At 54.3% G+C, this 27,010-nt stretch overlaps 2 protein-coding genes across 3 annotated transcripts; one reads left to right on the top strand and one right to left on the bottom strand.

Annotated features, from left to right (window-relative positions):
- The first annotated feature begins 86 nt into the window (after window positions 1-86).
- On the top strand, window positions 87-22,448 carry WRAP73 (WD repeat containing, antisense to TP73). 2 transcript variants are annotated; one of them, XM_078452523.2, is made up of 12 exons: window positions 87-261; window positions 3,804-3,956; window positions 4,454-4,570; window positions 9,866-9,938; window positions 11,185-11,288; window positions 12,005-12,091; window positions 12,402-12,536; window positions 12,616-12,693; window positions 20,152-20,257; window positions 21,011-21,136; window positions 21,564-21,755; window positions 22,100-22,448. In XM_078452523.2, the coding sequence occupies exons 1-12, from the start codon at window positions 193-195 to the stop codon at window positions 22,240-22,242; spliced, it is 1,383 nt and encodes a 460-aa protein (XP_078308649.2). In that variant the 5' UTR covers window positions 87-192; the 3' UTR covers window positions 22,243-22,448. The 2 variants fall into 2 exon arrangements, with proteins under 2 accessions (XP_078308649.2, XP_078308650.2); XM_078452524.2 differs by lacking the exons at window positions 3,804-3,956; window positions 4,454-4,570.
- Window positions 22,449-22,989: 541 nt separating this feature from the next.
- On the bottom strand, window positions 22,990-26,676 carry TPRG1L (tumor protein p63 regulated 1 like). Its single transcript, XM_078452525.2, has 5 exons — window positions 26,374-26,676; window positions 26,171-26,262; window positions 25,909-26,085; window positions 24,953-25,106; window positions 22,990-24,340 (listed from the first exon to the last, which is right to left on the bottom strand). The coding sequence occupies exons 1-5, from the start codon at window positions 26,569-26,571 to the stop codon at window positions 24,146-24,148; spliced, it is 816 nt and encodes a 271-aa protein (XP_078308651.1). The 5' UTR covers window positions 26,572-26,676; the 3' UTR covers window positions 22,990-24,145.
- Window positions 26,677-27,010: the final 334 nt, after the last annotated feature.

Genomic DNA, 27,010 nt, shown 5'->3' on the forward strand with positions numbered 1-27,010 from the left:
GATCGTCCTGGTGGCGAGAAGCGCGGCGGCGCGGGAACGTGCGAACTACAAGCCCCACAATGCTGCGCGGGCACCCGGGGCCCTGATAGGCCGCGAGGTGCTTCCGCCCTCCGTCACTTCCGGTCGCGGTGCTGGCGGTTGCCGCAGGCCGGGCGGGAGTGGAGCGCCCGGGGCCGGGGGTCGGAGGCCGCCATGAACTTCTCCGAGGTGTTCAAGCTCTCCGGCCTGCTCTGCAAGTTCTCCCCGGACGGCAAGTACCTGGTGAGCGGCCGCGGGGCCCGGGAGGAGGGGGCAGCTTGGGGGTCCGCGGGTGCGGGCCTCAAGCAGGGACCCCGGCTGACACCTGAGGCAGGGGACCCTGGGCTGGGGACTCGGACGGGGGCCCCGGGCGGACACCGAGGCAGGCGCCCTGGAGCAGGGGACCCAGGGCACGTGACCCGGGCGGACACCGGGGCTGGGGACTCGACAGATGCCCCAAGCAGGGGCCCCGGGGGAATGGGGCATGGGCAGGTGCCAGCCTCCCTACGCCCCAGTTTCCATCTGTCAGAGGCAGGTAATGGCAGTGTTGTCACACATTTGAGGGTACAGAGGATATCAGCTCTTTGTTGTTATTTTGACACATCGGGGGACATACCTAGTTCTGTTGGCTGTAACCTGGTGCAGCGACTTTGTCTTTGCCAGCCCTCCCCGCCCCCCACCATATGGCAAATAAGCGATTGAAATAACCAGCAGTCTCTGCCCGGATGAGTCCAGTCGTCCGCACTGCTGTTTATTCCAACAATTGGGATTCGAGCTGTTCATCATGGAAGGGGAGGGGGGCGACCAAATGCTGCTGAAATCTCTGAGCCAGTCTGTGCAGGAAACACACCAGCATCATCAGTGTGTATCCTCGGGACCTGGCGGTATGATTGGCACTGGAAGTCCATTCAGGAAAAGATCAGCCTTATAGAAAGTGTGTCTGTTAAAAAAAAAAAAAAAAAAAAAAGTGTGTCTGTTTAGTTCTGTATGTTAACTCACCGAGGCTTCATGACTTTTCAGTTTGAACCTGAACATTCCTGTTCTTTGTCCAGCTCTTTGAAACTGGAACTCCTTTGTGGAGGTATTATCCTAAATACATAAATTAGCATTCTGCTAAGAGATACACAATGTCTTCAGCTTAAAGTTCACCCCCAGAAACCGTGGCGTATTTTTTGAAATGCTCCCCATAAATTCATTGTTTAAAAAAATCGTCTATGAAAATTCCAGTGAATTATAAAGAGAAAGACTATGTTCCTTTGCTTCATTTTGGTGCTTTTTTTTTTTTTTTTTTTTTTTTTTTGGCTTCTCCACCCTGGTGGAAATATGGTGTTACTGGAGTCTTGTTCTTCGAAGCTCTATCCTAAATCCTGAAGAAAGTAGGTCTGTGTTGCCGTTTTTAATATCTTGCAACAGATCTGATAATGGTTTTTCCATGCCATGACACATACATCCTGTCTTAAGGAGCTCATTGTAACTGATGACAAAGCTACAATGTGACACATGTTCTCAGCTGAAGTTACCCTCCCCTTCTCCTTTTTACAAGGAAAACTCATGAGGTGTGTTTTTTAAACTTTATTTTTGAGAGTGAGAGCGTACGAGTGGGGGAGGGGCAGAGAGAGAGAGAGAGAGAGAGAGAGAGAGAGGGAGGGAGGGAGGGAGGGAGAGGGAGAGAGAGAGTCCCAAGCAGGCTCCTCGTCAGCGTCATGGAGCCCACGGCTCAAACTCACAGAACTCACACTCCCTCACAAACCACGAGATCACACGGAGCCCCCCAGGCGCCCCGAGGTTTTTTTCAAAAGGAAAAGGAAGGTTTGGAAAAGGAAAGGAAAAGGTTTGTAAAACACAAACCAATAATTGAGTTTGATCTTGATAAGAACGAAGCAATTAACATTTAAAAATCAGTTCTTGGGGTGCCTGGGTGGCCCAGTCAGTTAAGCATCCGACTTTGGCTCAGGTCATGATCTCAGGGTGTATGAGTTCGAGCCCAGTATTGGGCTCTGTGCTGACAGCTCAGAGCCTGGAGCTGCTTCGGATTCTGTATCTCCCTCTCTCTCTCTGCCCTTCCACTGCTCGCTCGCTCTCCCTCTCTCCCTCTCTCCCTCTCTCAAAAATAAATAAACATTAAAAAAAATTTTTTTTTAAACCAGTTCTTGATTTTTAAACTATAATATAATCTAAAATCAGATAAGTATACCCAAATAATTTGCTTAGATATGGATATTATTAACAAACGTGGACACAGACTGCCTCTTCAAGAAAACAGGATTAACGCTTAAACATCTTCACGGTCAGTACTCAGAATAAGTCCCCTCAGTGGAAGAGAAACCTGCCTGCGTCCCCTCCTGTGTCGGGAAAGCGTCAGCCTGCTGCTGCTCTTCACCTCTGCTGTCCCGCGGCTGCTGTTACACTCGCCGCACTGCTGACACTTCCCGTCACGTTTGCCAGGAGCTGGGGGTGTGTCACAGCACACAAGCCCTCAGGACACCAGCGGGTGCCACACAGCTCAATTCTGGCACCGTCCCCCTGGAGACCCGAGGTGGACCGCCCACCCACTGCATTATTTTTGATGTTTATTTTCTTGTTTATTTATTTATTTTTTTTTTTCATTTTTGAGAGAGAAAGAGCATGAGCAGGGGTGCGGCAGAGAGGGGGGCAGGATCTGCAGCGGGCTCCGTGCTGACAGCAGTGAGCCCGATGTGGGGCTGGAACTCCTGAAGCGTGAGATCGTGACGTGAGCCGAAGGCGGGCGCTTCACCAGCTGTGCCCCCCCACGTGCCCCTGTGCCCCTCACTTCAGATTCCAGCCAGAGCTGCGGGTCCTCGAGCTCCCCACAACTTCCGTCTGCCTGGGCCACCAGTCAGAGGCTCCCACAGGCCCCTCCTCGGGTTCGGCTGATTTGCCAGAGTGGCTCACAGAACTCAGACACTTGTGCTAAAGGAGACCAGAGAGGATCCAGGTGAACAGCCAGGTGAAGAGATCCAGAAGACAAGGTCCAGGAGGGTCCCGAGTGCAGGAGCCGCTGTCCCCGTGGGGGTGGGTGCGTCACCTGCCCTGTGTGCCTGTGTTCACCGGCCTGGAGCTCTCTGAACACTGTCCTGTTGGCATTTTACAGAGGATTCCTCGTGATGAATTATTAACTCCGCTTCTAGCCCTCCTCCCCTCTCTGGAGAAGGGGGAGTGGGACTGAACATTCCAAGCTTCTAATTATGGCTGGTATTTCTGGTGGCCAGGAGCCCACCTAGAGTTGCCTCGTTAGAACAAAAGACGCTCCTACCACCCAGGACGTTTCAAGGACCCGAGAAGTCCTGTGCCAGGGCCTGGGGGCAGGGACAAATACGTATTTTTCTGTTGCCTCGTCCTTATGTCTCTGTGGTCCTTCTCACCAAGGACCCTGAGGCCCCCGTCCGCACTCCCTGTGCCTTTTCTGCCGGTGGTTAAAGCAGCAGAGTGCTGGCTTAGTTCACAGAAGAGCTGGTCCCACGCTGCGTCCTGCTTTAGTTTTTAATACGCGAGTCAGAAAGTAAAAAATGACCTAGTAGAGAGTTTTAACAGAACGTCTTATCCTGGAGCAGTGTCAACACATAGTTTGTGTATTTCGACCTTGTCTTCTCGTGAACCCTTATCCTTAGAGGGGGTGACAGTCTGGGAACATGAGGCCGTCCAGGCAGGAAATACATCCGGAAGGACAGAGGGAGCTAGAATTCCTGGACGGCGGGGAGCACCGACTCCTGAGCTCCCTTCCCTGAGACTGTTAGGCCATCGTGGGCTTTTTCTCCCGTCTTTAGGCTTCTTGCGTCCAGTACCGCTTAGTGGTCCGGGATGTGCACACCCTCCAGATCCTCCACCTGTACACGTGCCTGGACCAGATCCAGCACATCGAGTGGTCAGCGGACTCCCTCTTCATCCTGTGCGCCATGTACAAGCGGGGGCAGGTTCAGGTGCGCCGCCCGCGGGGCTCCGAGCCAGGGGCTCTTGCCTGAGGGTGACCCCGGGAAGGAGCGAGCCTCTTCGGTGCCCTTGGAGTTTGAGAAAAAAGGCGAGGCGGCTCAAGCCGGTTTCCTCTTAAAATTACAACAGGAAAACACTTAACTAGCCTTAACGTGTCATCAGGTAGAATTCAGTAAGAGGAAGTGTCCGCAGACAGCTGTCTAGAAGCTTGGGCCTCACGGGTTTGGGGAAGCGCGAAGACGCGTTTCTGGCAGATCTGAAGTTTCCCCGAAGGAGCTTGGAGGGCTGGCGAAGGGCTTTAAAACCAACACTGTGAGGTCCCCCGGGAGCGTGGCTTTTGTGCCGCGGTCCGGCTCCAGCCCTGCCTCGTGGCGGATGTGGAATCGCGCCCTGTGTCCTGACCGTGTGCCGTTGAACCGGCTGTTTTCCAGCTTGACGCGCGTGCGCTCATGTTGTGGGTCTGCGTTTCTGTCCGTTGCGAATCCAGGTGTGGTCCCTGGAGCAGCCGGAGTGGCACTGCAGGATCGACGAGGGCTCGGCCGGGCTGGTGGCCTCCTGCTGGAGCCCCGACGGCCGCCACATCCTCAACACAACCGAGTTCCACGTAAGTGCAAAGGCCCCGGGCACACGTCGTCGAGCAGAGGAGGGTGACTCCTCGCGCCTTTCTCCGGAAGTTGCTGGGTAGCGGTCAGGCGGGTGAATTTTGGAGAACGATGTGTATCTTTCAGATTATACATATATGGGGATCTCGAGAGGGAGAGACAGAGAAAGATGTGTGTCTTAGGTCGACACGGTTGTTATATGATCTTTCTGCCCAAATTTAAGGAAAAGTAACGCAGGTTTTAAATGACAGGATTTAAGAATTAAACAGTTCCTTTACTTCAGCGGTAGAAGATGAATTCACTACGATCAGCTTTACGTCTTTAAGATGCCTGACCTGTGACCGCGGTCACTGCTGCGTCCTGTCTGGTCACTGCTGCGTCCTGTCCGAGACTCGCTGGGGCTCCTCCCCTCCCCCCCCCCCCCCCACAAAGTTAGGGAATTTGCACATATAAGGTGTTGGGGTAGAAGGTCTTTGGTGTCAGCAGTGTTGTTTTCAAAGACAGAAAAATGCGCAGATCCCGTTAACGATGTGCCGCCTTTTGAGGGGGCTTCATGACCCAGTGTGTGGGCCCGAACCCCCAGGCCTGGGCTGCCCGGTGCCCTGCAGGAGCCCCGCCCCAGGCTGCAGAGGGGACAGTGCGTGCGTGTGGCGAGGGCGAGTGTCTGTGCCCAGCCGTGAGGGTGCCGGGCGACCCTGTGGGATGTCATCATCGGGTCTTTTTCAAGTTGGCATCATGTGGGAGAAGGTCTCTGTCCAGCCATGAGGGGGCGGCTGAGTCGGCTGCCTCAGACGGCCGTGTGGCTTCACGTACCTTCTGTTTCGGTTTCAGACCCGCTTTTGATGTGGTGTCTGCTCATACAGGCTGTCGGAGACTGAGCAGGACACAGGGCACTTGGTTTCCTTGCGGTGCACATGGTGACTTTTCATTCATTCATTCATTCATTTTTAATTTGAGAGAGAGTGGGGGTGGGGGGCAGAGAGAGAGGGAGGGAGGGAGAGAGAATCTTGAGCAGGCTCCATATGCTCGGTGCAGAGCCCAGTGAGAGGCTCGATCTCACGCGAGATCATGACCTGAGCTGAAATCCGGAGTCAGACAGAAAGTGGACCGAGACCCAGAGCTGCACACGTTGGCCTTTTAAAGACGCTTGCAACTTGGAAGTTTTCAGACGTGTTGAACTGTTTATACGGCCTCACCCGACAGTCTTCGTGATTAGAATTCTTGGGGCCAGAATCCAGTGTCCAGACGGGCGTGTGCCAGGGCCTCCCTGCCTCCCGTACACGAATGTGACAGGCCCTTTGCACAGGGTCCCCGAGGGTAAAGCACTGTGTGCCCCAACCCACCCCCGAGGCCCAGAGCAGGGCTGCCTGCATGCCCCACAGAGGCGGGACGGACCCTGCGTTCTGTGTTGGCCCGTTCTTGCTTTCCTTTGGGTCGTGTGTGTGTGTGTGTGTGTGTGTGTGTGTGCACGTGTGCGCATGCACAACGAGCGTATACACTGTTGCTTGCTTTGCATCTGTTTCAAGTTTGCTGACGCGAGTTCGTCCTCTGTATTCCGGGGTGGTTCCCTTCGCCCTCGGTGTTCGTCCGTCTGGAAGGCGTGGCTCACTCTGCTGTTCCTCGCAGGCGAAGTCACGGCACACCCGTCTGCCCTCTGCTGCTGCCGGTGTTCAAGGGGGTAGGGGCCACGGTGCCGGGAGTATGTTGTACGTGACCTATATTGAGGCACCCTGTCGGGGGTAGCCTGGGGGACTGCCCGCTTATAGTAGATGGCATTCGACTTTCCAGAGCTTTTTATCAGGATTTAAACTGACTGCCAGTCCTGGGGCGCCTGGGGAGCTCAGTCTGTTAAGCGTCTGACTTTGGCTCAGGTCATAACCTCACAGTTCGTGAGTTTGAGCCCCGAGTCGGGCTTTGTGCTGACAGCTCAGAGCCTGGAGCCTGCTTCAGATTCGGTCTCCTCCCCACCCCCCACTCTTTCTCTGCCCTTCCCCTGCTAGCAGCCTGTCTCTCCCAAAATTAAATAAACATTAAAAAAAAAAAAAAGAATGAAATTCTAATTTCCTTCTAAGTTCATTCAAGTTCCTGACAACACGAGTCTAATTTTATTTACTATTATTATTTTTTAAAGTTTTATTTTTATTTAAGTAATCTCTACATCCAACACGGGGCTTGAACTCACAACCCGGAGATCATGAGTCACATACTTCCCCAACTGAGCCAGCCAGGTGCCCCAGCATGAATCTAATTTTAAAAAACAACTTCGGGGCCACGGGGGTGGCTCCGTCGGTTGAGCGTCCAACCTCAGCTCGGGTCGTGATCTCCCGGTCTGTGAGTTCGAGCCCCGCGTCGGGCTCTGTGCTGACAGCTCGGAGCCTGGAGCCTGCTTCGGATTCTGTGTCTCCCTCTCTCTCTGCCCCGAACCCACTCGCATTCTGTCTCTGTCTCTCTCAAAAGTAGATAGATAGATAGATAGATAGATAGGTAGATAGATAGGTGATAGATAGGTAGCTGCCAGGCCAGTGGAGCTACAGAGGAAGTGCATTGTGGTTTCACTTGTCGTTTCCTGACTATTGGTGAGGTTGAGTGCTTTCATACCTTGTTTTACACACATGCACACTCTCGCACACTTGGTTAAAATGCGCTTCAGGTTCCTGTGGACCGTGTGGTGTGAGGAAGGGATCCACGTCTATCTTTTTCCCAACGACGTTTATCAAGAACTGAATTTCTTTATGTTTACGTAAAATTTCCGATTTTCCTTCCTCTTCCGCTGTTGGCACGCCGGTTTGCCGGGCCGCACTGTTTACGCCCCCGGGTGTGTAGCATGTCGGTGTCTGTGGGGCTGCCCCCTCCCGTTGCCCTTGTGGTGTCGGTTTGTTTACTGTACTTGTGGGGTGCTGTTACCAGCTGCGCTCGGACTGAGGATGTTATGTCTTCACGCCAGTGGAGCCTTGATTGTAACTCATCGTCCGTTGTCCCTCGTGGATCTTTTTGCCTCACAAACCTGTTTTGTCAGCTGTTCGCCTAGCCTGTGGCTCTCGTGGTTTTTCTTTTTCACTCCTGTTACTTTTCCACCTTCCCGTGTCCTTAAATTTCAGTGTCTGTCTGTGTTGTAAACAGCCCGTAGCTGCCTCAAAAAAAAATAAGCCGAAAACCTTTTTCTTACGTGTCCACAAAGCCAGTTAAAACCACCGACGAGCACCATTCACCCCTTGAGGCGCGCAGCTCAGCCGGAACGTGGACAGCCCCGTCCGCGCCCACCGCTGCTCCCGGATAGCCACTGCCTGCTTGCTGTCCACATTCTCTGTCGGTGGGGGCCACGTGGCGTGGGGGGCTCTGTTTGGCCTCTGTCACCCAGCGCTGTGCTGTCACTGAGGGTATCAGCGGCGGTCCCTCGTGGCCGGGCGCCATTCCGTGGCACGGGGACACGGCATCTGCTTTCCGTCCACCATCTGGCAGGCCGTGGGCGCTTTCCCGTGGGCGCCGTCTGGAACGAGCTGCTGGGACGCACGTCATTTGACTCGGGTAAATCCCTGGGAGGGGGTGCCGGGGGGGGGGTGCGTGCCGAACGCTTCAGGAAACTGCCGACTGCTCTCTAACGTGGCTGCCCCCCAGGTTAGAGCTCAGGTGTCCACACTCTCACGACCCTCGACACGCGTCAGTGTGGTTTTTTACTGTAGTCAGTCTTGTGTTGTGGTGTCTCCCTGTGGTTTTGGCTTTTGTTAAGTTTATTTATTTTGAGAAAGAGAGAGACAGAGAGCACAAATGGGGAAGAGGCAGAGAGAGAGAGAGAGAGAGAGAGAGAGAGAGAGAGAATCCCAAGCAGGCTCCTAGCTGTCGGTGCACAGCCCGACATGGGGCTCGATCTCACAAACCCAGAGATCATGACCTGAGCTGAAGTCGGACGCCCAGCCACCTGAGCCTCCCAGACGCCCCTGCCTGTGGTTTCAGTTTGCATTGTCCTCATGACTAATGCCATTAGGCCTCTGTCACATGCCCGTTATCGTAGGACTTGTCTGTTCGTTTCTTTACCGGGTGGCTAGTCACGTTACTCAACTGTGAAGTTTCTTCTACTATATTCTGGAGGCGGGTCCTTTCCTAGACACGCGCCTGGCAAGTGTTTTCTCCTACAGCTTGCCCTCTCAGTTAGTTAACAGCTTCTTTTAAAGAGCAGAAATGTTTCCTTTTAATGGAGTCTAACGGATCAGGTTTTTTTGTTTTGTTTTTTTTATGTTTTGTGCATCTAAAGAAATCCCCACCCAACCCAAGATCTGAAAAGAGTTTATTCTGTTTTCTTCTAGAAGTTTTATGGTTTGGGCTCCTAAGTGTAAACATAGGACCTGTTTTGAGTTTAGATCTTTTCCACTCGCACTTCTGTCAAAAACCCGTTGCCTGTGTGTGTGCAGGTCTGTTTCTGGATTCTGTCTTGTTCCATTGACCTATTAGCCTCGCTTTGTGCGAACAGCATACTCTCTGATTATAGTACTTTACAGTAAATCTGGAAACCAGGTCAGTGTGTTTTCCAGTGTTGTCCTTGTTCAGAGTCAGCTGTTGGACTCTCGTCAAGTAGTGAACTGCCACGTCAGCCAACAGGAAGGGCACGGAGACCGTTTTTAGAAACAAAACTAGGAATCGGGGTTAAGAAATTCTGGTTATTCCCTTTTAAACTCTAATGGGATCTAGGGGGTCATAGAACCTCAATATTAGATGTAAATGTAGACGGGTGTTTGAAAGCTTAAAAGCTATACTGTGGGCTTTTCCTGGGGACGGGTGTCCGTGACCACCCCGCCAGGCACGCGGGCCGGGAGAGGAGGGGACGGCCGGCTGACAGAGCGGTCACCCCCAGAAACCCTGTGGGGAAGCAGCCGTGCAGAGAGGCCACCGCACGGGCCCTTCTGCCCCCACCTCCTGCTCACGAGTCTGCTGAGGCAGAGGACCAAGCAGGTTGACCTCGCTCAGTCCCCGGGACACCCACCGTCCTGGACAGCTTGCCTGCCGGCATCTGCACGTTTGTTAGGAGAGGAAAACCGCAGTTACTTTGAAATTTTAAACTAAATGCACTTATATTCGACTTTGTGTCGCTCACGCAATACTGTTACAAAAAGAAAACCAAACACCAGGAGCATGAAACTAAAGGACGGGAGACTGGGGGTGGGGGGGGAGACACCCAGGAGCAGCTACTGTTCTTAATTCTGCAGTAAACCTCTTACTGGGTCACTGATGCCTGTCTGTGACTTAACCGCCGTCTTCCCGGCTGCTAAACCTGCACCGTTTCTCTTTCCCCTTCTCCTCGACAGCTGCGGATAACTGTCTGGTCCTTGTGCACAAAGTCTGTGTCTTACATCAAATACCCCAAAGCCTGCCAGCAGGGTGAGTCGGCCGAAGCTGATTTGGAAGCTGTTTCCTTGTTGTTTTTGTTCAGGGCCCGGGGGCGGGGGCGGGGTGGGGGGGAGAGGGACACTTTTTTAATACAGAAAATTTACGGGCACAGTAGTCTCAGCGGCTTATCAGCGTGTGGCCAGCTTCTTTCTCTACGCCCCAGATCTGCTGATGCTTCATCTATGAATAGTTCCGTGTGTGTCTCCCGAGGACAAGGGCTCCCCTTTCAAGATAGAACCACAGTGGTTTAAAGGACCTCAGAGAAGTAGGCTTTACGTGCGGTTCCCTTCCTGTCGTAGGACTGGGGATCAGGTCCCTTCGGTTGATGTGTGTCCCAGGACCTACCCCCACCCCCCGGTTCTGCACTTCAAGCCTCCACACTTCTGTTGGCCAGCTCTGTGGTCTCTGTGCCGGGGAGAGGGCGGCCGCCCTGCCCAGCCGGCCACCACGGGAATCGGTTGGACCGTGGAGAGCGAGTGGGGTGCCCATCCCTGAATCGTAAAGTTGCCGCGATGTGTGCAGACAGCAGTGCCTCGTGTGTTCTTGTGGCTCACGAAGTGTGAGCTGTGGCCTGGGGCCTTGCGACTAACACAGAACGGAAAATACGGTTTCACATTTTCAACCAAAGCTTATTTCTAAACTCCGACCTTACTTTTCTTCTCCCGAGTAATTCAAAAGTACACGTAGGAAGTTGGGGCACCTGCGTGGCTTAGTCGGCCGGCTGAGGGTCCGCCTTGGGCTCAGCTCGTGATCTCTCCGCTCCCAGGTTCAAGCCCCACATCGGGCTCTGTGCTGTCGGGGCGGAGTCTGCTTCAGTTCCCGTCTCCCTCTCTCTCTGCCACCGCCCCCCCCCCCCCCCCCCGCCAGCTGTTGCTTTCTCTCGGTCTCAAAAGTAAATAAGATATTCTTTTAAAAAAGTAAAACTGGGTGTAATGAGAAGCTGACAAGCTGGCTGAGCTCCCTAGGATTTGTGCTCCAAAAACGACGATCCGTCAGGAGCTGCATTTTCAGCGACACTTTGTGGTTCTTCGGGGGCCCGGTTCCTGCGGTTTTCCGTCAGATCCCTTGCCAGTCAGGGGTTGGGGGTCGGGGGGTCCCTGGGCTGCTGCACCGAGGCCGCGGTCTCGCTCTCCGCCCCTCCTTCTGGCTGCGGGCGCCAGTCCCTCCCCGTGACCCCTGCCTCTGGTTTCTCACCGCTCCCTGGGGCTGCAGCGGGGTGTCCCTCTCCTCCCGCCAGGGGTCTCCTTTACCCGGGACGGCCGCTACATGGCGCTGGCGGAGCGGCGCGACTGCCAGGACCACGTGAGCGTCTTCGTCTGCAGCGACTGGCAGCTCCTGCGGGTAGGGGGTGCCCTGCCGGCCACGGGGCGTCTCCGAGGCCCGGGCACCTTTGGGAGGGGTCGCGGCAGCGCCATCTCGTGGAGGGCGGGTCACCGGAGGGCACGCCCCGGGGGGGGGGGGTGGGCCTGCCGGTGAGCGGGGCGGCCACAGGCCATCGGGTGAGCCGCTGTCCTCTTGTCAGGGCCGTGCGGTTCGCCCAGGGGCTGCTGCCCCGGGAGGGTCTGCTCTGGGCCAGCCTCCAGGGGCCCCGGCCAGGTGTGCAGGGCCCTCCTCCCCTGGCCGGGCTCAGCTCCACGGGCCGGGTGGGTGCGGAGAGGCCTTCGGACTGGCAGTGACCCTCCTGCCAGAGCACGGAGGCGGCCCCATCGACCCGGGCACGGGGTGTCCTGGCGGGATCTCGCGGAGCTGATCTTCCAGGAGTGAGGCCGAGCCAGGCCGGAACCGGGAGGGAGTGGGGGGCGGTGCCAGGCCGCGGGAGCTGCGTCACAGCCAGCGGTGCTGGGCACCGTCCTGCCCGGTGGGCTCCACCTGGGCCCGCCTGGGGCCTCCTGAGTGCTCAGGCAGGATTTTAACGACAGAAGGACAGGGCTGGAGACATTGTCCGCTTCTGTACAAGGAAATTAAATACTAAACGTGTTCCCAACGTCAGTGATAAAATGTGTATTTGTTCAAGAAAACACTTTCGAATTTAACGTTTCTCTGTCTTGCTTTGGAAGCACTTTGACACGGAGACCCAGGACCTCGCAGGGATCGAGTGGGCCCCAAACGGCTGTGTGCTGGCAGTGTGGGACACCTGCCTGGAGGTATGCAGGGTGACCAGGCAGACCCTGTGTGTTGGGGCGCTTTGACCTGTGTTTACCCGAGGCTTTCTGAATGTGGAGGCTCGGTCGGCTCACCAGGCTCCGAGGCCAAGCCCAGCCCTTTGACCAGCGAGTCCTTACGTTTGCGGCCAAGGTCCCCACTGTCCCCTGTGCGGGAGGGCCTGTCCTGCTCCACCGGTCTTCCTTCTGACCTCCCGCTGGCCATCGGCTGTGTCCCCATCCCCCCCACCCCCCCACACCCCCCCCATGCTCCGGTCAGGGTGAGTGTCAACATCTGCACGGTCTCTTGCAGTACAAGGTCCTGCTCTACTCCTTGGACGGCCGGCTCTTGTCCGCGTACTGTGCCTACGAGTGGTCCCTGGGCGTCAAGTCTGTGGCCTGGAGCCCCAGCAGTCAGTTCCTGGCCATCGGAAGCTATGACGGGAAGGTGAGACCGAGTAGCACACGTGGAGATGCTGCGGGCACGGCGCCCGCCAGGGGCCCTCACGCGCACTCTCCCCCCTCAGGTGCGCATCCTTAATCACGTGACTTGGAAAATGATCACAGAGTTCGGGCACCCAGCCACCATTAGCAATCCCAAAATAGTAAGTCTGGAATGCATCTTTCTTTCTCCCCTCCCCTCCCCTCCCCTCCCCTCCCTTCCCCTCCCTTCCCCCCCCTCCCTTCCTTTCCTCCCTCCCTCCCTCCCTTCCTTCCTTCCTTCTTTCTTTCTTTATGAAATTTATTGTCAACTTGCTTTCCATACAACACCCAGTGCTCATCCCAACAGGTGCCCTCCTCAGTGCCCATCACCCACTTTCCCCTCCTTCCCACTCCCCATCAACCCTCAGTTTATTCTCAGTTTTTAAGAGTCTCTTATGTTTTGGCTCCCTCCCTCTCTAACCATTTTTCCCCCCTTCTCCTCCCCCCTGGTCTTCTGTTAAGTTTCTCAGGATCCACATAAGAGTGAAACCATATGGTATCTGTCTTTCTCTGTATGGCTTATTTCACTTAGCATCACACTCTCCAGTTCCATCCACGTTGCTACAAAGGGCCAGATTTCATTCTTTCTCATTGCCACGTAGTATTCCATTGTGTATATAAACCACAATTTCTTTATCCATTCATCAGTTGATGGACATTTAGGCTCTTTCCATAAGTTGGCTATTGTTGAAAGTGCTGCTATAAACATTGGGGTACAAGTGCCCCTCTGCATCAGCACTCCTGGATCCCTTGGGTAAATTCCTAGCAGTGCTATTGCTGGGTCATTGGGTAGATCTATTTTTAATTGTTTGAGGAACCTCCACACTGTTTTCCAGAGCGGCTGCACCAGTTTGCATTCCCACCAACAGTGCAAGAGGGTTCCCATTTCTCCACATCCTCTCCAGCATCTATAGTCTTCTGATTTGTTCATTTTAGCCATTCTGACCGGCATGAGGTGGTGTCTCAGTGTGGTTTTGATTTTTATTTCCCTGATGAGGAGCGACGTTGAACATCTTTTCATGTGCCTGTTGGCCATCTGGATGTCTTCTTTAGAGAAGTGTCTATTCATGCTTTCTGTCCATTTCTTCACTGGATTATTTGTTTTTCGGGTGTGGAGTTTGGTGAGTTCTTTATAGATTTGGATACTAGCCCTTTGTCCAATATGTCATTTGCAAATATCTTTTCCCATTCCGTTGGTTGCCTTTTAGTTTTGTTGATTGTTTCCTTTGCTATGCAGAAGCTTTTTATCTTCATGAGGTCCCAGTAGTTCGTTTTTGCTTTTAATTCCCTTACCTTTGGGGATGTGTCAAGTAAGAAATTGCTGCGGCTGAAGTCAGAGAGGTTTTTCCCTGCTTTCTCCTCTAGGGTTTTGATGGTTTCCTGTCTCACATTTAGGTCCTTCATTTCGAGTTTGTTTTTGTGAATGGTGTGAGAAAGTGGTCTAGTTTCATCCTTCTGCATGTTGCTGTCCAGTTCTCCCAGCACCATTTGTTAAAGAGACTGTCTTTTTTCCATTGGATATTCTTTCCTGCTTTGTCAAAGATGAGTTGGCCATATTTTTGTGGGTCTAGTTCTGGGGTTTCTGTTCTATTCCATTGGTCTATGTGTCTGTTTTTGTTTTTTGTTTTTGTTTTTGTTTTTTAACATTTATTTATTTTTGAGACAGAGAGAGACAGAGCATGAGCAGGGGAGGGTCAGAGAGAGAGGGAGACACAGAATCCGAAACAGGCTCCAGGCTCTGAGCTGTCAGCCCAGAACCCGATGTGGGGCTCGAACTCACGGACCGCGAGATCACGACCTGAGCCGAAGTCGGTCACCCAACCAACTGAGCCACCCAGGCGCCCCCGTGTGTCTGTTTTTGTGCCAATACCATGCTGTCTTGATGATTACAACTTTGTAGTAGAGGCTAAAGTCTGGGATTGTGATGCCTCCTGCTTTGATTTTCTTCTTCAGTATTACTTTGGCTATCCGGGGTCTTTTGTGGTTCCATACAAATTTTAGGATTGCTTGTTCTAGCTTCAAGAAGAATGCTGGTGCAATTTTGATTGGGATTGCATTGAATGTGTAGATGGCTTTGGGTAGTATTGACATTTTAACAATATTTATTCTTTCAATCCATGAGCACAGAATGTTTTTCCATTTCTTTGTAACTTCTTCAATTTCCCTCATAAGGTTTCTGTAGTTTTCAGCATACAGATCTTTTACATCTTTGGGTAGGTTTATTCCTAGGTATTTTATGCTTCTTGGTGCAATTGTGAATGGGATCAGTTTCTTTATTTGTCTTTCTGTTGCCTCATTATTAGCGTAGAAGAATGCAACTGATTTCTGTACATTGATTTTGTATCCTGCGACTTTGATGAATTCATGTATCAGTTGTAGCAGACTTTTGGTGGAGTCTGTCAGGTTTTCCATGTATGATATCATGTCATCTGCAAAGAGTGAAAGCTTGACTTCATCTTTGCCAATTTTGATGCCTTTGATTTCCTTTTGTTGTCTGGTTGCTGATGCTAGAACTTCCCACACTATGTTAAACAACAGCAGTGAGAGTGGACATCCCTGTCGTGTTCCTGATCTCAGGGAAAAAGCTCTCAGTTTTTCCCTGTTGAGGATGATGTTAGCTGTGGGCTTTTCATAAATGGCTTTTATGCTGTTTAAGATATGTTCCTTCTATCCCGACTTTCTCAAGGGTTTTTATTAAGAAAGGATGCTGAATTTTGTCAAATGCTTTTTCTGCATCGATTGACAGGATCATATGGTTCTTATCTTTTCTTTTATTAATGTGATGTATCACATTGATTGATTTGCGAATGTTGAACCAGCCCTGCAGCCCAGGAATGAATCCCACTTGATCATGGTGAATAATTCTTTTTATATGCTTTTGAATTCGATTTGCTAGTATCGTATTGAGAATTTTGCATCCATATTCATCAGGGATATTGGCCTGTAGTATTCTTTTTTTACTGGGTCTCTGTCTGGTTTAGGAATCAAAGTAATGCTGGCTTCATAGAATGAGTCTGGAAGTTTTCCTTCCCTTTCTATTTTTTGGAATAGCTTGAGAAGGATAGGTATTATCTCTGCTTTAAATGTCTGGTAGAATTCCCCTGGGAAGCCATTGGGAAGCCATCTGGTCCTGGACTGTTATTTGTTGGGAGATTTTGGATAACTGATTCAATTTCTTCGCTGGTTATGGGTCTGTTCAAGCTTTCTATTTCTTCCTGTTTGAGTTTTGGAAGTGTGTGCGTGTTTAGGAATTTGTCCATTTCTTCCAGGTTGTCCAGTTTGTTGGCATGTAATTTTTCATAGTATTCCCTGATAATTGCTTGTATTTCTGAGGGATTGGTTGTAATAATTCCATTTTCATTCATGATTTTGTGTATTTGGGTCATCTCCCTTTTCTTTTTGAGAAGCCTGGCTAGAGGTTTATCAATTTTGTTTATTTTTTCAAAAAACCAACTCTTGGTTTCATTGATCTGCTCTACAGTTTTTTTAGATTCTATGTTGTTTATTTCTGCTCTGATCTTTATTATTTCTCTTCTTCTGCTGGATTTGGGGTGTCTTTGCTGTTCTGCTTCTATCTCCTTTAGGTGTGCTGTTAGATTTTGTATTTGGGATTTTTCTTGTTTCTTGAGATAGGCCTGGATTGCAATGTATTTTCCTCTCAGGACTACCTTTGCTGCATCCCAAAACGTTTGGATTGTTGTATTTTCATTTTCATTTGTTTCCATATATTTTTTAATTTCTTCTCTAATTGCCTGCTTGACCCATTCATTCTTTAGTAGGGTGTTCTTTAACCTCCATGCTTTTGGAGGTCTTCCAGACGTTTTCGTGTTGTTGATTTCAAGCTTCAGAGCATTGTGGTCTGAAAGCATGCATGGTATGATCTCAGTTCTTGTATACTTATGAAGGGCTGTTTTGTGACCCAGTATGTGATCTGTCTTGGAGAAGGTTCCATGTGCACTCGAGAAGAAAGTATATTCTGTTGCTTTGGGATGCAGAGTTCTAAATATATCTATCAAGTCCATCTGATCCAGTGTATCATTCAGGGCCCTTGTTTTTTTATTGATCCTGTGTCTAGATGATCTGTCCAGCGTTGTAAATGGAGTATTAAAGTCCCCTGCAATTACCACATTCTTATCGATAAGGTTGCTTATGTTTTTGATTAATTGTTTTAGATATTTGGGGGCTCCCGTATTCGGTGCATAGACATTTATAATTGTTAGCTCTTCCTGATGGATAGACCCTATAATGATTATATAATGCCCTTCTTCATCTCTTGTTACAGCCTTTAATTTGAAGTCTAGTTTGTCTGATATAAGTATGGCTACTCCAGCTTTCTTTTGACTTCCAGTAGCATGATAGATAGTTCTCCATCCCCTCACTTTCAATCTGAAGGTGTCCTCAGGTCTAAAATGAGTCTCTTGTAGACAGCAAATAGATGGGTCTTGTTTTTTTTATCCATTCTGATACCCTATGTCTTTTGATTGGCGCATTTAGTCCATTTACATTCAGTGTTATTATTGAAAGATATGGGTTTAGAGTTATTACGTTATCTATAGATTTCATGCTTGTAGTGGTGTCTCTGGTCCTTTGTGGTCCTTGCAACATTTCATTCACAGAGTCCCCCTTAGGATCTCTTGTAGGGCTCGTTTAGTGATGATGAATTCCTTCAGTTTTTGTTTGTTTGAGAAAACCTTTATTTCTCCTTCTATTTTGAATGACAGACTTGCTGGGTAAAGGATTCTTGGCTGCATTATTTTCCCTGTTCATCACACTGAAGATTTCCTGCCATTCCTTTCCAAGTTTCAGTAGATAGGTCTGCTACGACCCTTATGTGTCTACCTTTGTATGTTAAGGCCCGTTTATCCCTAGCTGCTTTCAGAATTCTCTCTTTATCCTTGTATTTTGCCAGTTTCACTAGGATATATTGTGCAGAAGATCGATTCAAGTTACATCTGAAGGGAGTTCTCTGTGCCTCTTGGATTTCAATGCCTTTTTCCTTCCCCAGATCAGGGAAGTTCTCAGCTATGATTTCTTCAAGTATGTCTTCAGCACCTTTCCCTCTCTCTTCCTCCTCTGGAATCCCAATTATGCATATGTTATTACATTTAATTGTGTCACTTAGTTCTCTAAGTCTCCCCTCATACTCATGGATTTTTTTTTATCTCTCTTTTTCTCAGCTTCCTCTTTTTCCATAATTTTATCTTCCAGTTCACCTGTTCTCTCCTCTGCCTCTTCAGTCCGAGCTGTGGTCGCCTCCATTTTATTTTGCAGCTCATTTATAGCATTTTTAGCTCCTCCTGACTGTTCCTTAGTCCCTTGATCTCTGTAGCAATAGAGTCTCTGCTGTCCTCTATACTGTTTTCAAGCCCAGCGATTAATTTTATGACTATTATTTTAAATTCATTTTCTGCTGTATTGCTTAAATCGTTTTTGATCAGTTCGTTAGCTGTCGCTATTTCCTGGAGTTTCTTTTGGGGAGAATTCCTCCATTTCGTCATTTTGGATAGTCCCTGGGGTGGCGCGGAACTGCGGGGCACTTGCCCCGTGCTGTCTGGAGTAACTTGCGCTGGTGGGCGGGGCCGCAGTCAGAGCCGCTGTCTGTGCCCAGCCCACCGCTGGGGCCACAGTCAGACTGGTGTGTACCTTCTCTTCCCCTCTCCCAGGGGCAGGTCTCACTGTGGAGTGGTGTGGCCCCTGTCTGGGCTGTGTGCACACTGCCAGGCTGGTGGTGCTGCTTCGATGGGATCTGGCGTATTATTAGCCGGGGTGGATCCGCAAGGCGCACAGGGGTGGGAGGAGCAGGCTCAGCTCGCTTTTCCTTCGGTGATCCGCTTCAGGAGGAGCCCTGCGGCACCGGGAGGGAGGCCGACCCGTCGGAGGGATGGATCCGCAGAAGCACAGCGTTGGGTGTTTGCGCGGTGCAAGCAAGTTCCGTGACGGGAACCGGCTCCCTTTGGGATTTTGGCTGGGGGATGGGCGAGGGAGAAGGCGCTTCCCAGTGCCTCTGTTCCCCGCCAAGCCGCGCTCTGTCGTCCGGGGCTCAACAACTCTCCCTCCGTTGTCCTCCGGCCCTCCCGTTCTCCGAGCAGAGCTGTTAGCTTATAACCTTCCAGATGTTAAGTCTCACTGGCTGACAGAACACACTCCGTCCGGCCCCTCCGCTTTTGCCAGCCAGACTCGGGGGCTCTGCCTTGCCGGGCGGGCTGGCTGCCCCTCCACCGCCCCGGCTCCCTCCCGCCAGTCTGTGGAGCGTGCACCGCCTCTCTGCCCTTCCTACCCTCTTCCGTGGGCCTCTCGTCTGCGCGCGGCTCCGGAGAGTCCGTTCTGCTAGTCTTCTCGTGGTTATCGGGGTAAATTAGGCAGATGTGGGTGGGATCTAAGCGATCAGCAGGACGCGCTGAGCCCAGCGTCGTCCTTCACCGCCATCTTCCTCCCTCCCTGGAATGCAGGTTTCTATTTGAGCCACATTTGGAGAAGGGAGGTAGAAAAAGTCTTTTTTCACTTTACATTATTCATCATGATGTCGCTACTCACATCACCAGAAACTTCCGTTACGGTAACATTTCAAATGTTCGGCTCAACCAATTCCCAAAGGACCCGAAGTGGTGTCCTTGCCCTGCCCTCCCCACTCCCCAGATGGGTCACTCTCAGGTCTGTTCCTGCCCTCGGCAGAGTACCCAGGGTCCCTCACCCACAAGCACCGGGCGTTTGGGGCTGGAGAAGCAGACCTGAGAAGTGGGGGGCAGGTGTCCCTGGGGCAGGCAGGGACGGTCACGGGGTCAGGGGCCAGGAAGAAGTGATACGGCATCAGAGGGAGGAGCAGTTCTGGCAGCAAGAACATGAAGTACAAAGGGCCTGAGGTGGGCATGTGTGTCCTTTTTAGCAGGGGACAGACAGACCCCCAACCTTGGGGAGCTGTCCCACATGTGGGAAATATGAGGGAGGCCACCAGGAGTAGGGCTGCAGGTAGCCGTGTGGAAGGGGAGGGGAGGGGAGGAGAGGGGGAGGGGACAGCTGGGGAGGCGAGGCTGGGGCGGAGGTCCCGAGGTGGGACCTGGCTGGAGGTGCAGGCGGGTGAAGCCATCCATGGTTGTGGGAGGCCGAGGCTGAGCAGGCCAACCACGCGGGCCGTGAAGGGTTTGCTCGGCCTTCCCGGCCTGCAGCCCGAGCTTGTTCTGAGGCCAGGGGGCAGCCGGGCTGCCTCACCGCCTCGGCCTCATGGGCCCATCAGGCTTCGGGACACAGATGTCCCCTCGTTCGCAGGACCTGTGTCTGTGACTTGGCACTACTGAGATGCTTGTGTCCTCACTGGCCAGCGGTCGGTTGGGCGCGTACGAACCCGCAGCCAGCACAGGCCACTCCCCCGAGGGGCGGGCTCGGGGTGGGGCTTGGGGTGGGACCCACGCCGGGCGCCCCCGCGGGGGAATGGGCGCCGGTGGCCCGGCGTCTCTGTGTCCGTCACCAGGAACGGCAGCACCTCGCGTCCAGGTCCAGCGTCACCACTACCCGGTGCGTCACCGCCTCTGCTCCTGCGTGTCATGTGCGGGCGGTGGTGGTGGCAGGACTGTCGTGTCTTCCAGGTCGTGTACAAGGAAGCCGAGAAGACTCCGCGGCTGGCGCCGGGCCGCCTGGCCTTCCCCCCGCCCAGAGCAGCAGCCGGCGTGGCCTCCCCTGCAGAGACCAAGTGTGAGCAGCTGGGGGGGGGGGGGGGGGGGCGGGATTGCTCCCTCCTTTGACCGCGACACCTCCCGGCTTGGTGTCCTCTCGCCTGACGGGGGGGGGGGGGGGGGGGGGGGGGGGGGGGCGGGCAGTTTCCGTCGCGTCGGGAGGGCTGGTGGTCCCAGTGTGACAGGCACCGCCCTGCAGGTGGTTCTTTAAGGACCAGTAAGATGCCCTTGGAGGAGCCAGAGGGGGTGGGGCTGCGGAACTGGCCGCGGGTCCTGGGCAGGTGGCCTGTGCCTCAGTCCCGGCATCGGTACGGTGGGCTAACGAGTACAGGAGGTGGGGGAGCAGCCCCCAGGTCGTGTGGTGTCCGTGGCCCAGCCCCGCTCAGTAAGCACCCCGGATCGGGGGGGGGGGGGGGGGGGGGGACACACAGCCAGCACACCCGCTCACCTGGCCTTCCATCGTCACCTTACCACCTTTTGCCGTGAGTTTTATAATGGCTTTTTGTTTTTTTTTAAGACTTTTTTAGAGCAGTTTAGGTGTATGGCAAAACTGAGGGGAAGGCACAGAGTTGCCACGCCCCTGCCCGCTCACACGTGGCCTCTCCACTACACAGACCCCGCCACGGGGGCTCCAGCGCCGTGGCCGGGTCCCCTTAAGCCTCTGTTTCCATAGAATCTTCCTCCGTGGGTTAACGTGAAGTCCTCTTTTCCTTCTGTCTGAACTGAGTGGACGAGGCCAGCGGCTCCTGTCCCCTCCCTTTCCGTGTTCTAGATGAGATCGCCTCCGTGCCAGTCTCCTTACAGACCCTGAAGCCTGTTGCCGACAGAGCGAACCCGAAAATCGGCATCGGAGCGCTGGCCTTCAGCCCGGACAGCTACTTCCTGGCGACGAGAAGCGGTCAGTGGCCGCGCTCGCGGGCCGTGCCCCTCCCCGTTTCCTCCGGTGCCCAGGCATGAAGACCGGGTGAGCGGAAACCCCGGTGACGGGCTTCCGGCACGTCACGTCCTCCTGCCGGGAGGCTGTGCCCACGGAAGCTTCCGGAGGTGCGGTGTCTCGGCGCCTCCGCCTGCTGCTTGCCGTCGGGCGAAGAGCAGGGTCCGGGCGCCACCACAGCCATGGCCCGTTTCATGCGGGAAGGGGGCTCACGTGTTTTGAGGGCTGTAAAAACCGCCAAACCCGCCCTTGTGGGCTCTAAGCCTGGGCGGGGGGACCGTCCGGCTCGTAGACACCGGAGCAGCCACGTCCACGGGGCTTGGGGCCTGCCCCCCAGCGTGCATCGCAGGCGGGGACACTGAAGCAGGGTGTCCGCGTCGTCCCTCCTCAGACAGTGTCCCGAACGCCGTCTGGATCTGGGACATTCAGAAGCTGAGGCTCTTCGTGGTGCTGGAGCAGCTGTCCCCCGTGCGCTCCTTCCAGTGGGACCCGCAGCAGCCCCGGCTGGCCATCTGCACGGGAGGCGGCAAGGTGTACCTGTGGTCGCCAGCGGGCTGCGTGTCCGTGCAGGTGCCTGGGGAAGGTGAGCGCGGTGGCGCTTGTGACCGGCTGTAGGCAGAACCCTAACAGATGAGCCCCTTCCAGCCGACCTGGGCACCGTGGCTCGTGTGGGCGACCGCCTCGGGTGTACGGTCGGTCCCTCTCGGCACATCCAGGGAGACCTCAGGCCGGTCCCCGGCGTCACACACCGGGTGGGGGTCCACCGCTCCGAGCTCTCACGGGACACAGAGATGCCCACCCGAGTTGAGCTTTGGGGCTGCAGCTGGGTCTCTCCAGGCCTGTCCTTCGGCCACAGGATTTGGGGCCGCGCTCACCCTAGGACCCTGGCCTCACCCTTTCACCCTCCGGCTGCCTGTCTTTCTCCAGGTGACTTTCAGGTGCTTTCTCTGTGCTGGCATTTAAACGGGGACTCACTGGCCCTCCTCAGTAAGGACCACTTCTGCCTGTGTTTCCTGGAAACCGAGGACAGGGTTGGCACGGCCTTTGGACGGCCGGGTGACCACATGTAGGACCTGCGAGTGCCCAGGCCCAGCCGAGACGAAAGAACACCGTGGCACGTGGCAGCTACGGGGAAGGTGCGGGGCTTCTGGGGGGCGGGGGGTGTTCCCCAACAGTGGCCCAGATGAAATGACCGGCTTTTATTTTTGTATAGCATTCCTGTAAATATGTATGGTATGAGACTAATTTTTATTTAAAATAAACATTTGCTAACTCATGAGACGGCTGATGCTTGTTTTCGTGACAGGTTTAAGTCATAGGAAGGTTTTCTGGTTTGTTTCAGGTTTTGGGTTCACGGTCCTACAGAAAGTCACTGACCCCAAGCAGCAACTTCCCCCTCAGACAGACATCCTGCTCTGCTCTGGCGCCCCCGTTCCTGGTCACTGAACCTTCTGGAGAGCGGGCTCAGTTTTCACATGGGGTGCGTGCTGGGGCGCGGGGACAGAAGCTGCCGGCCCCAGGGCCGTCGGGTCAAGGCCGGCTCCGCACAGAGTCCCCCCACCTCTACATTCAGGTGCTTGTGATGACTGAAGCAGGGCTCCAAACCTGGACTCGTCTTCCTAAAAGCTAGACAGTTGGCACATCACTCTGGGTTTTTCTGTGAGCGAACTCAGGGGACCATACTTCCCTAGCATCCTCCTGAACGTGCACAGCAAGGTGGCAGGTTTACAAAGCTTTAACGTACACACTTCAGAGGTGACTTTTCTTGGTTGTCGCCCCTACTTTGAATAACGATCTCAAAGAAAGAACGATGTCCATTCGGTTGTAAACGTCTTTACTGTGAGACCAAAAGCAAAGGCTCAGGACCCAGGCAGGATGGAGGCGGCGGCCTCTCGACGTGGACAGGCTATGATCTGGATCACATCCACGTGGGTTAGAGCTACACCAGAGCTGTAAATGGGGAGGACGCCCTGCACCAGCGCTTGGGGTTGATATCAAAGCTTCCAGTCAAGCCAGCAAGCCGACGATGTGTGGGTGCCACGGGTGGGGGGGGGCCACGGTTCCCACACGGACGTGCTCGGCGGGCCGCCAAGCCCCAGGCACGTTCAGGGCAACACCAATAAAGCCTCGCATTTGCGTGGGCACTGCGGTAACCAAGCCGGGCGTTAGGGGCTTCATGAGAATCTAATACCACGGTTCCTTTTTCAAAAGGGCATTTCTCCAAAAGCAAACTGAGCAGTCCCCATCTTAAATACGAACGTGACCGTACAAACGTAAAGCACGTAGAGCTGTCAAACAACTACCTACCAAGGTGACTCAAATTAATGAATTGTCTAAAAATGATTTCCCGCAAGCTTTAGGGCCTGGAAAAGATGCCACAAATACGAACACGATATAACTTCAGAAAAAGCGTGACTTCAGGTCAAAGACGTATTTGCACAAAAGCAACGGTCCATCTGGGAGCCAACAAGACTGTCCCCTGTTTACTTCACCAGTCTGCTGGCTTGTTTTGCACTTAGCTTTAAAAAAATGGATTAGATTTCCAAATACAAAACTTGACACTAAGTATAAACTTATTTGCCACTCCAGGCACTGGGGTTTGGGGCCCTCCCTGGTTGGAACCATCCACTCGGGTAGAGTGCTAGGGGGGAGGCTCTGGTAGGGGCACATGTTTATTCACATGCTGGAGGGCTGGGCAGGACCACAAGAAGCCGAACGGAGACACTGGGAGAAACACGGAAACAAGTTCTAGAAGACGGAACACCAGCCACGAGCGGGACCGCTGGATTCACCTTGCTTTTTTGTCTGTGACTCCTATTACCAGACTTCCAAAAGCCAGGGATAGCAGGGAATGCGTTCGACTATTCTAATCACACTCAGATCCCTAGAGGTTAACAGCCCCGTCTCTGCCGGTGCAGCGGAGCTGGCCCGGGTCTGAGGCCCCGTGTCCCCAAGTCTACCTCTGGGCTCCATCTAGAAGCCTATTTTGCCTCTGGTCATGGAATAGCCCAGTTTAGCCTCGTTGTTAATGAAGGACATGAGTCCCACGTAGGTCTCGATGAGGAGGGGACGATCCAAGACCAGCACGCCACTGGCTTGTCCTGGCAAAGGATTCTCTTTCTGGGCTTTCTTGACAGCTTGGATTAGCAGAGCTTTGAAACTTTCCAGCTGTAAAGACAGAAATCATGTTGCCGGTCAGTGGTCTACACGTGGAACGGACCACCCCTTCCTGTGCCAGCCCCGTCCCTGCCCTCGGAGGACGTGCCTTTCCAGCCACACCCTGGCAGCCCCTCCCCTCGGCTCCTCGATGCGCGTCTCTGGAAACGTCAGATCCTAGCTCTGTGCTCACTGGGACAGACGACAGGCCTCACAGAGCACTTGTGTCGTCAGGGACCTACTCAATCCTCACCACCACCCGCCAGACTAGTGAGCAGGCCAAGTGCGCGACTGGCGAGGGAGGCCCAACTCCCCTCACCGGTGGCCCCAGGGCCTCCTCTGCCGGCGAGCACGCAGCCTGCTGGCCCAGCACAGACTGCCCAGAGCCCTTCCGGGCCCTTCTCCAAGGTGACCATGGCCACAAGGGGCTATGTCATACAGCTACCCTGACCAAGAGCCACTAGCCACATGGGGCTATTTAAACGTAAGTTAGCTAAAATGTCTAAAACTTAAAAGTTTGTTTTCTCGGTTTTACTAGGACACAGAACAGTCCAGGTGCTCAACAGCCACACAGGCCTAGAGTGTCACCATCACGGCTGGACAGCGCTGCCCTCACGGTCTTACTTGGCACAGAGACGCTGTCTTCTCATCCGCACCAGCCATGGGGTGCTCTATGAACGTGGCATAGGGCATGTTGGTGGACCAGGGGTTCCATCTGTTTATGAAGGAAGGGCGGCTCTGTTTGTCCCACTGAATGCGGATCCCAAAACCTTCTCGCCTACAAAGAAAGAAGCTTTCACGTCACCCAGCAGGCCACAGCGCTCCCTGGCAGCCTGGCAGGTATGGGGTGTGACGTTAGGAGGCTGCTCTGGGACCGCGGACAGGACCTGTGTCACTCAGAGCCGGGGGTCTCCAGTCACCTGCACCGAGCACTTTGAATACTACAAACCGACGCCATTGTTTTGGTTTGGGCCCAACACCCTTTATGCTATTAGTGCAGTTCAACAGCAACGGGAAGGCGCTGCAGGCAGGCTAACCGCGAGAACAACATGTCTGTAGCCTCAGGCCCTTTGTCCAGGAGGCCCCACGGCCGGTTAGCGGTCTTGACTTGGGTACAGCCCCGATCACATCCCTGCAGCAAAGCTCTACCTTGTATTAAAGTCCAGGCTTCTCGTATTTCAAGATCCGCCCTTCTGAAAGCAGGTCAGTAACTATCTTCTACCTTTAGTAACATCAGTAAATAAAAGCGATGCTTTTTTTTTTCTGTTAAAATTTAACCGGAGCAGAGCTTGATGTGACAGAGGTGACACACACCGGATGTGGCTCTCATCTTAAGAGCACGTCAGCTCTGCTTCAACAGACCTCAAGTTCATCTTACTACCAGCCTGATAGCTGTCTTCTGTGCCAGAATCCCTTTTAATGCACCTGCTGCCCACTTGCTTCTATTCTAAGAAACTATCGATTTGAAGCAGACGCTTTTATGTTGGCGCAGAATGGCAGACCCAGGACAACCAGGGGGCCGATCTGGGACGGACCTGCTACAGGCCCTGGTACTCAGGCTCTCTGTCCCTCAGTCTTACTTGTTGAGCGATTTGGGGGGAAACTGGAACTCTCCGCAGGAGATGGTGTCCACCGCGTTTAAGGCGACCCTGACCACCTGCTGGCACTGAAGGCTGATGAAGTCGTACTTGCAGATGAGCAGTGCCTGGTCTGTGATGAGCACCAGCCGCTCCTTCTCGTTGTTCCAGTGGTCAACCCTGCCCGCAGACGACACGAGTCACCGGGCGCCGCCCCGCGCACAGGCCACCCGGCCCGTCCCCGCGCCCCGCGCGCCCCGCTCACTCGGTCAGCAGCCACACGCCCTGGATGTCGCCGTCCTCCACCGGCCGCACCACCACGCCGATCTCCTCCACCGCCTGCTCGATGGTGCCGGGCTGCGCGGGCAGAGGGCGGGGGGTGGGGGGGGGAGGTGTCACTCTCCGCCCCGCTCCCCTCCCGTCCCAGCACCCCCCTCCCGGGCCGCCCCGGCCCCACGGCCGCCTCACCCGGAAGACGAAATACTCCTTGACGCGGGCGCGGCGCGTGGGGTCGTGGATGCTGAGCGGCCACAGCGTCTGGCGCAGCGGAGTGCCCGCCCCCGGCCGCCCCCCGCCCGCGCCGCCCGCCCCGACCTCCTCGCCGGCCGCCAGCAGCGCCGTGGGGCTCGTGCCGGCCGAGTCCACCGAGTCCCGCAGCTGCAGCATGGCCGCGCCCGCCGCCGCCCCAGACCCCGACCCCGGACCCAGGCCCGACGAGGCCGCCGTCTCGGTCGCCGCAGCTACCGCCCCGAGGGCCGGTGCGATTGGCTCGGCCTCGCCAGCCCCGCCCGAGGCTCCGCCCCCTACCCGCGCCCGCCGGCCCTGGCGATTGGCTCTTCCCCAGCCGTCTTCCGCGATTGGCCCTACGCGCCGCCCGTTCACAATCGCTCCCGCCCCTCGCCAAGCCGGAAGCGCACGCCGCGCGCACGCCCATTTCCTCTGTACGCGACGCGAGGGGAGGGGCGGGGCCGCGGCTGGTTGCCAGGGAGACGCAGAGGGTGAGTCAGGAGTTGAGTGTGCCCGATCCCAGTAAAGGGAGCGACCAGCCCCTCGTCACCGCCCCAACCTGGACGCGCCCGTAGTCCCTGGTCTCCGCCCCCGCGGC

Source organism: Panthera onca, chromosome C1 (genome assembly GCF_046562875.1).
Source record: "Panthera onca isolate mPanOnc1 chromosome C1, mPanOnc1 haplotype 2, whole genome shotgun sequence".
Lineage (NCBI taxonomy): Eukaryota > Metazoa > Chordata > Mammalia > Carnivora > Felidae > Panthera > Panthera onca.

Bases quoted from the DNA above. Each gene is read 5' to 3' on its own strand.
- WRAP73 (XM_078452523.2), top strand. From the start codon at position 193: ATGAACTTCTCCGAGGTGTTCAAGCTCTCCGGCCTGCTCTGCAAGTTC. The intron at 12,092-12,401 runs GTATGCAGGGTG...GGTCTCTTGCAG, and splicing joins TGTGGGACACCTGCCTGGAG to TACAAGGTCCTGCTCTACTC. The intron at 21,756-22,099 runs GTGAGCGCGGTG...GTCTTTCTCCAG, and splicing joins CGTGCAGGTGCCTGGGGAAG to GTGACTTTCAGGTGCTTTCT.
- TPRG1L (XM_078452525.2), bottom strand. From the start codon at position 26,571: ATGCTGCAGCTGCGGGACTCGGTGGACTCGGCCGGCACGAGCCCCACG. The intron at 26,263-26,373 runs GTGAGGCGGCCG...CTGCCCGCGCAG, and splicing joins AGGAGTATTTCGTCTTCCGG to CCCGGCACCATCGAGCAGGC. The intron at 25,107-25,908 runs GTAAGACTGAGG...CTTTCTTTGTAG, and splicing joins CCCCCCAAATCGCTCAACAA to GCGAGAAGGTTTTGGGATCC.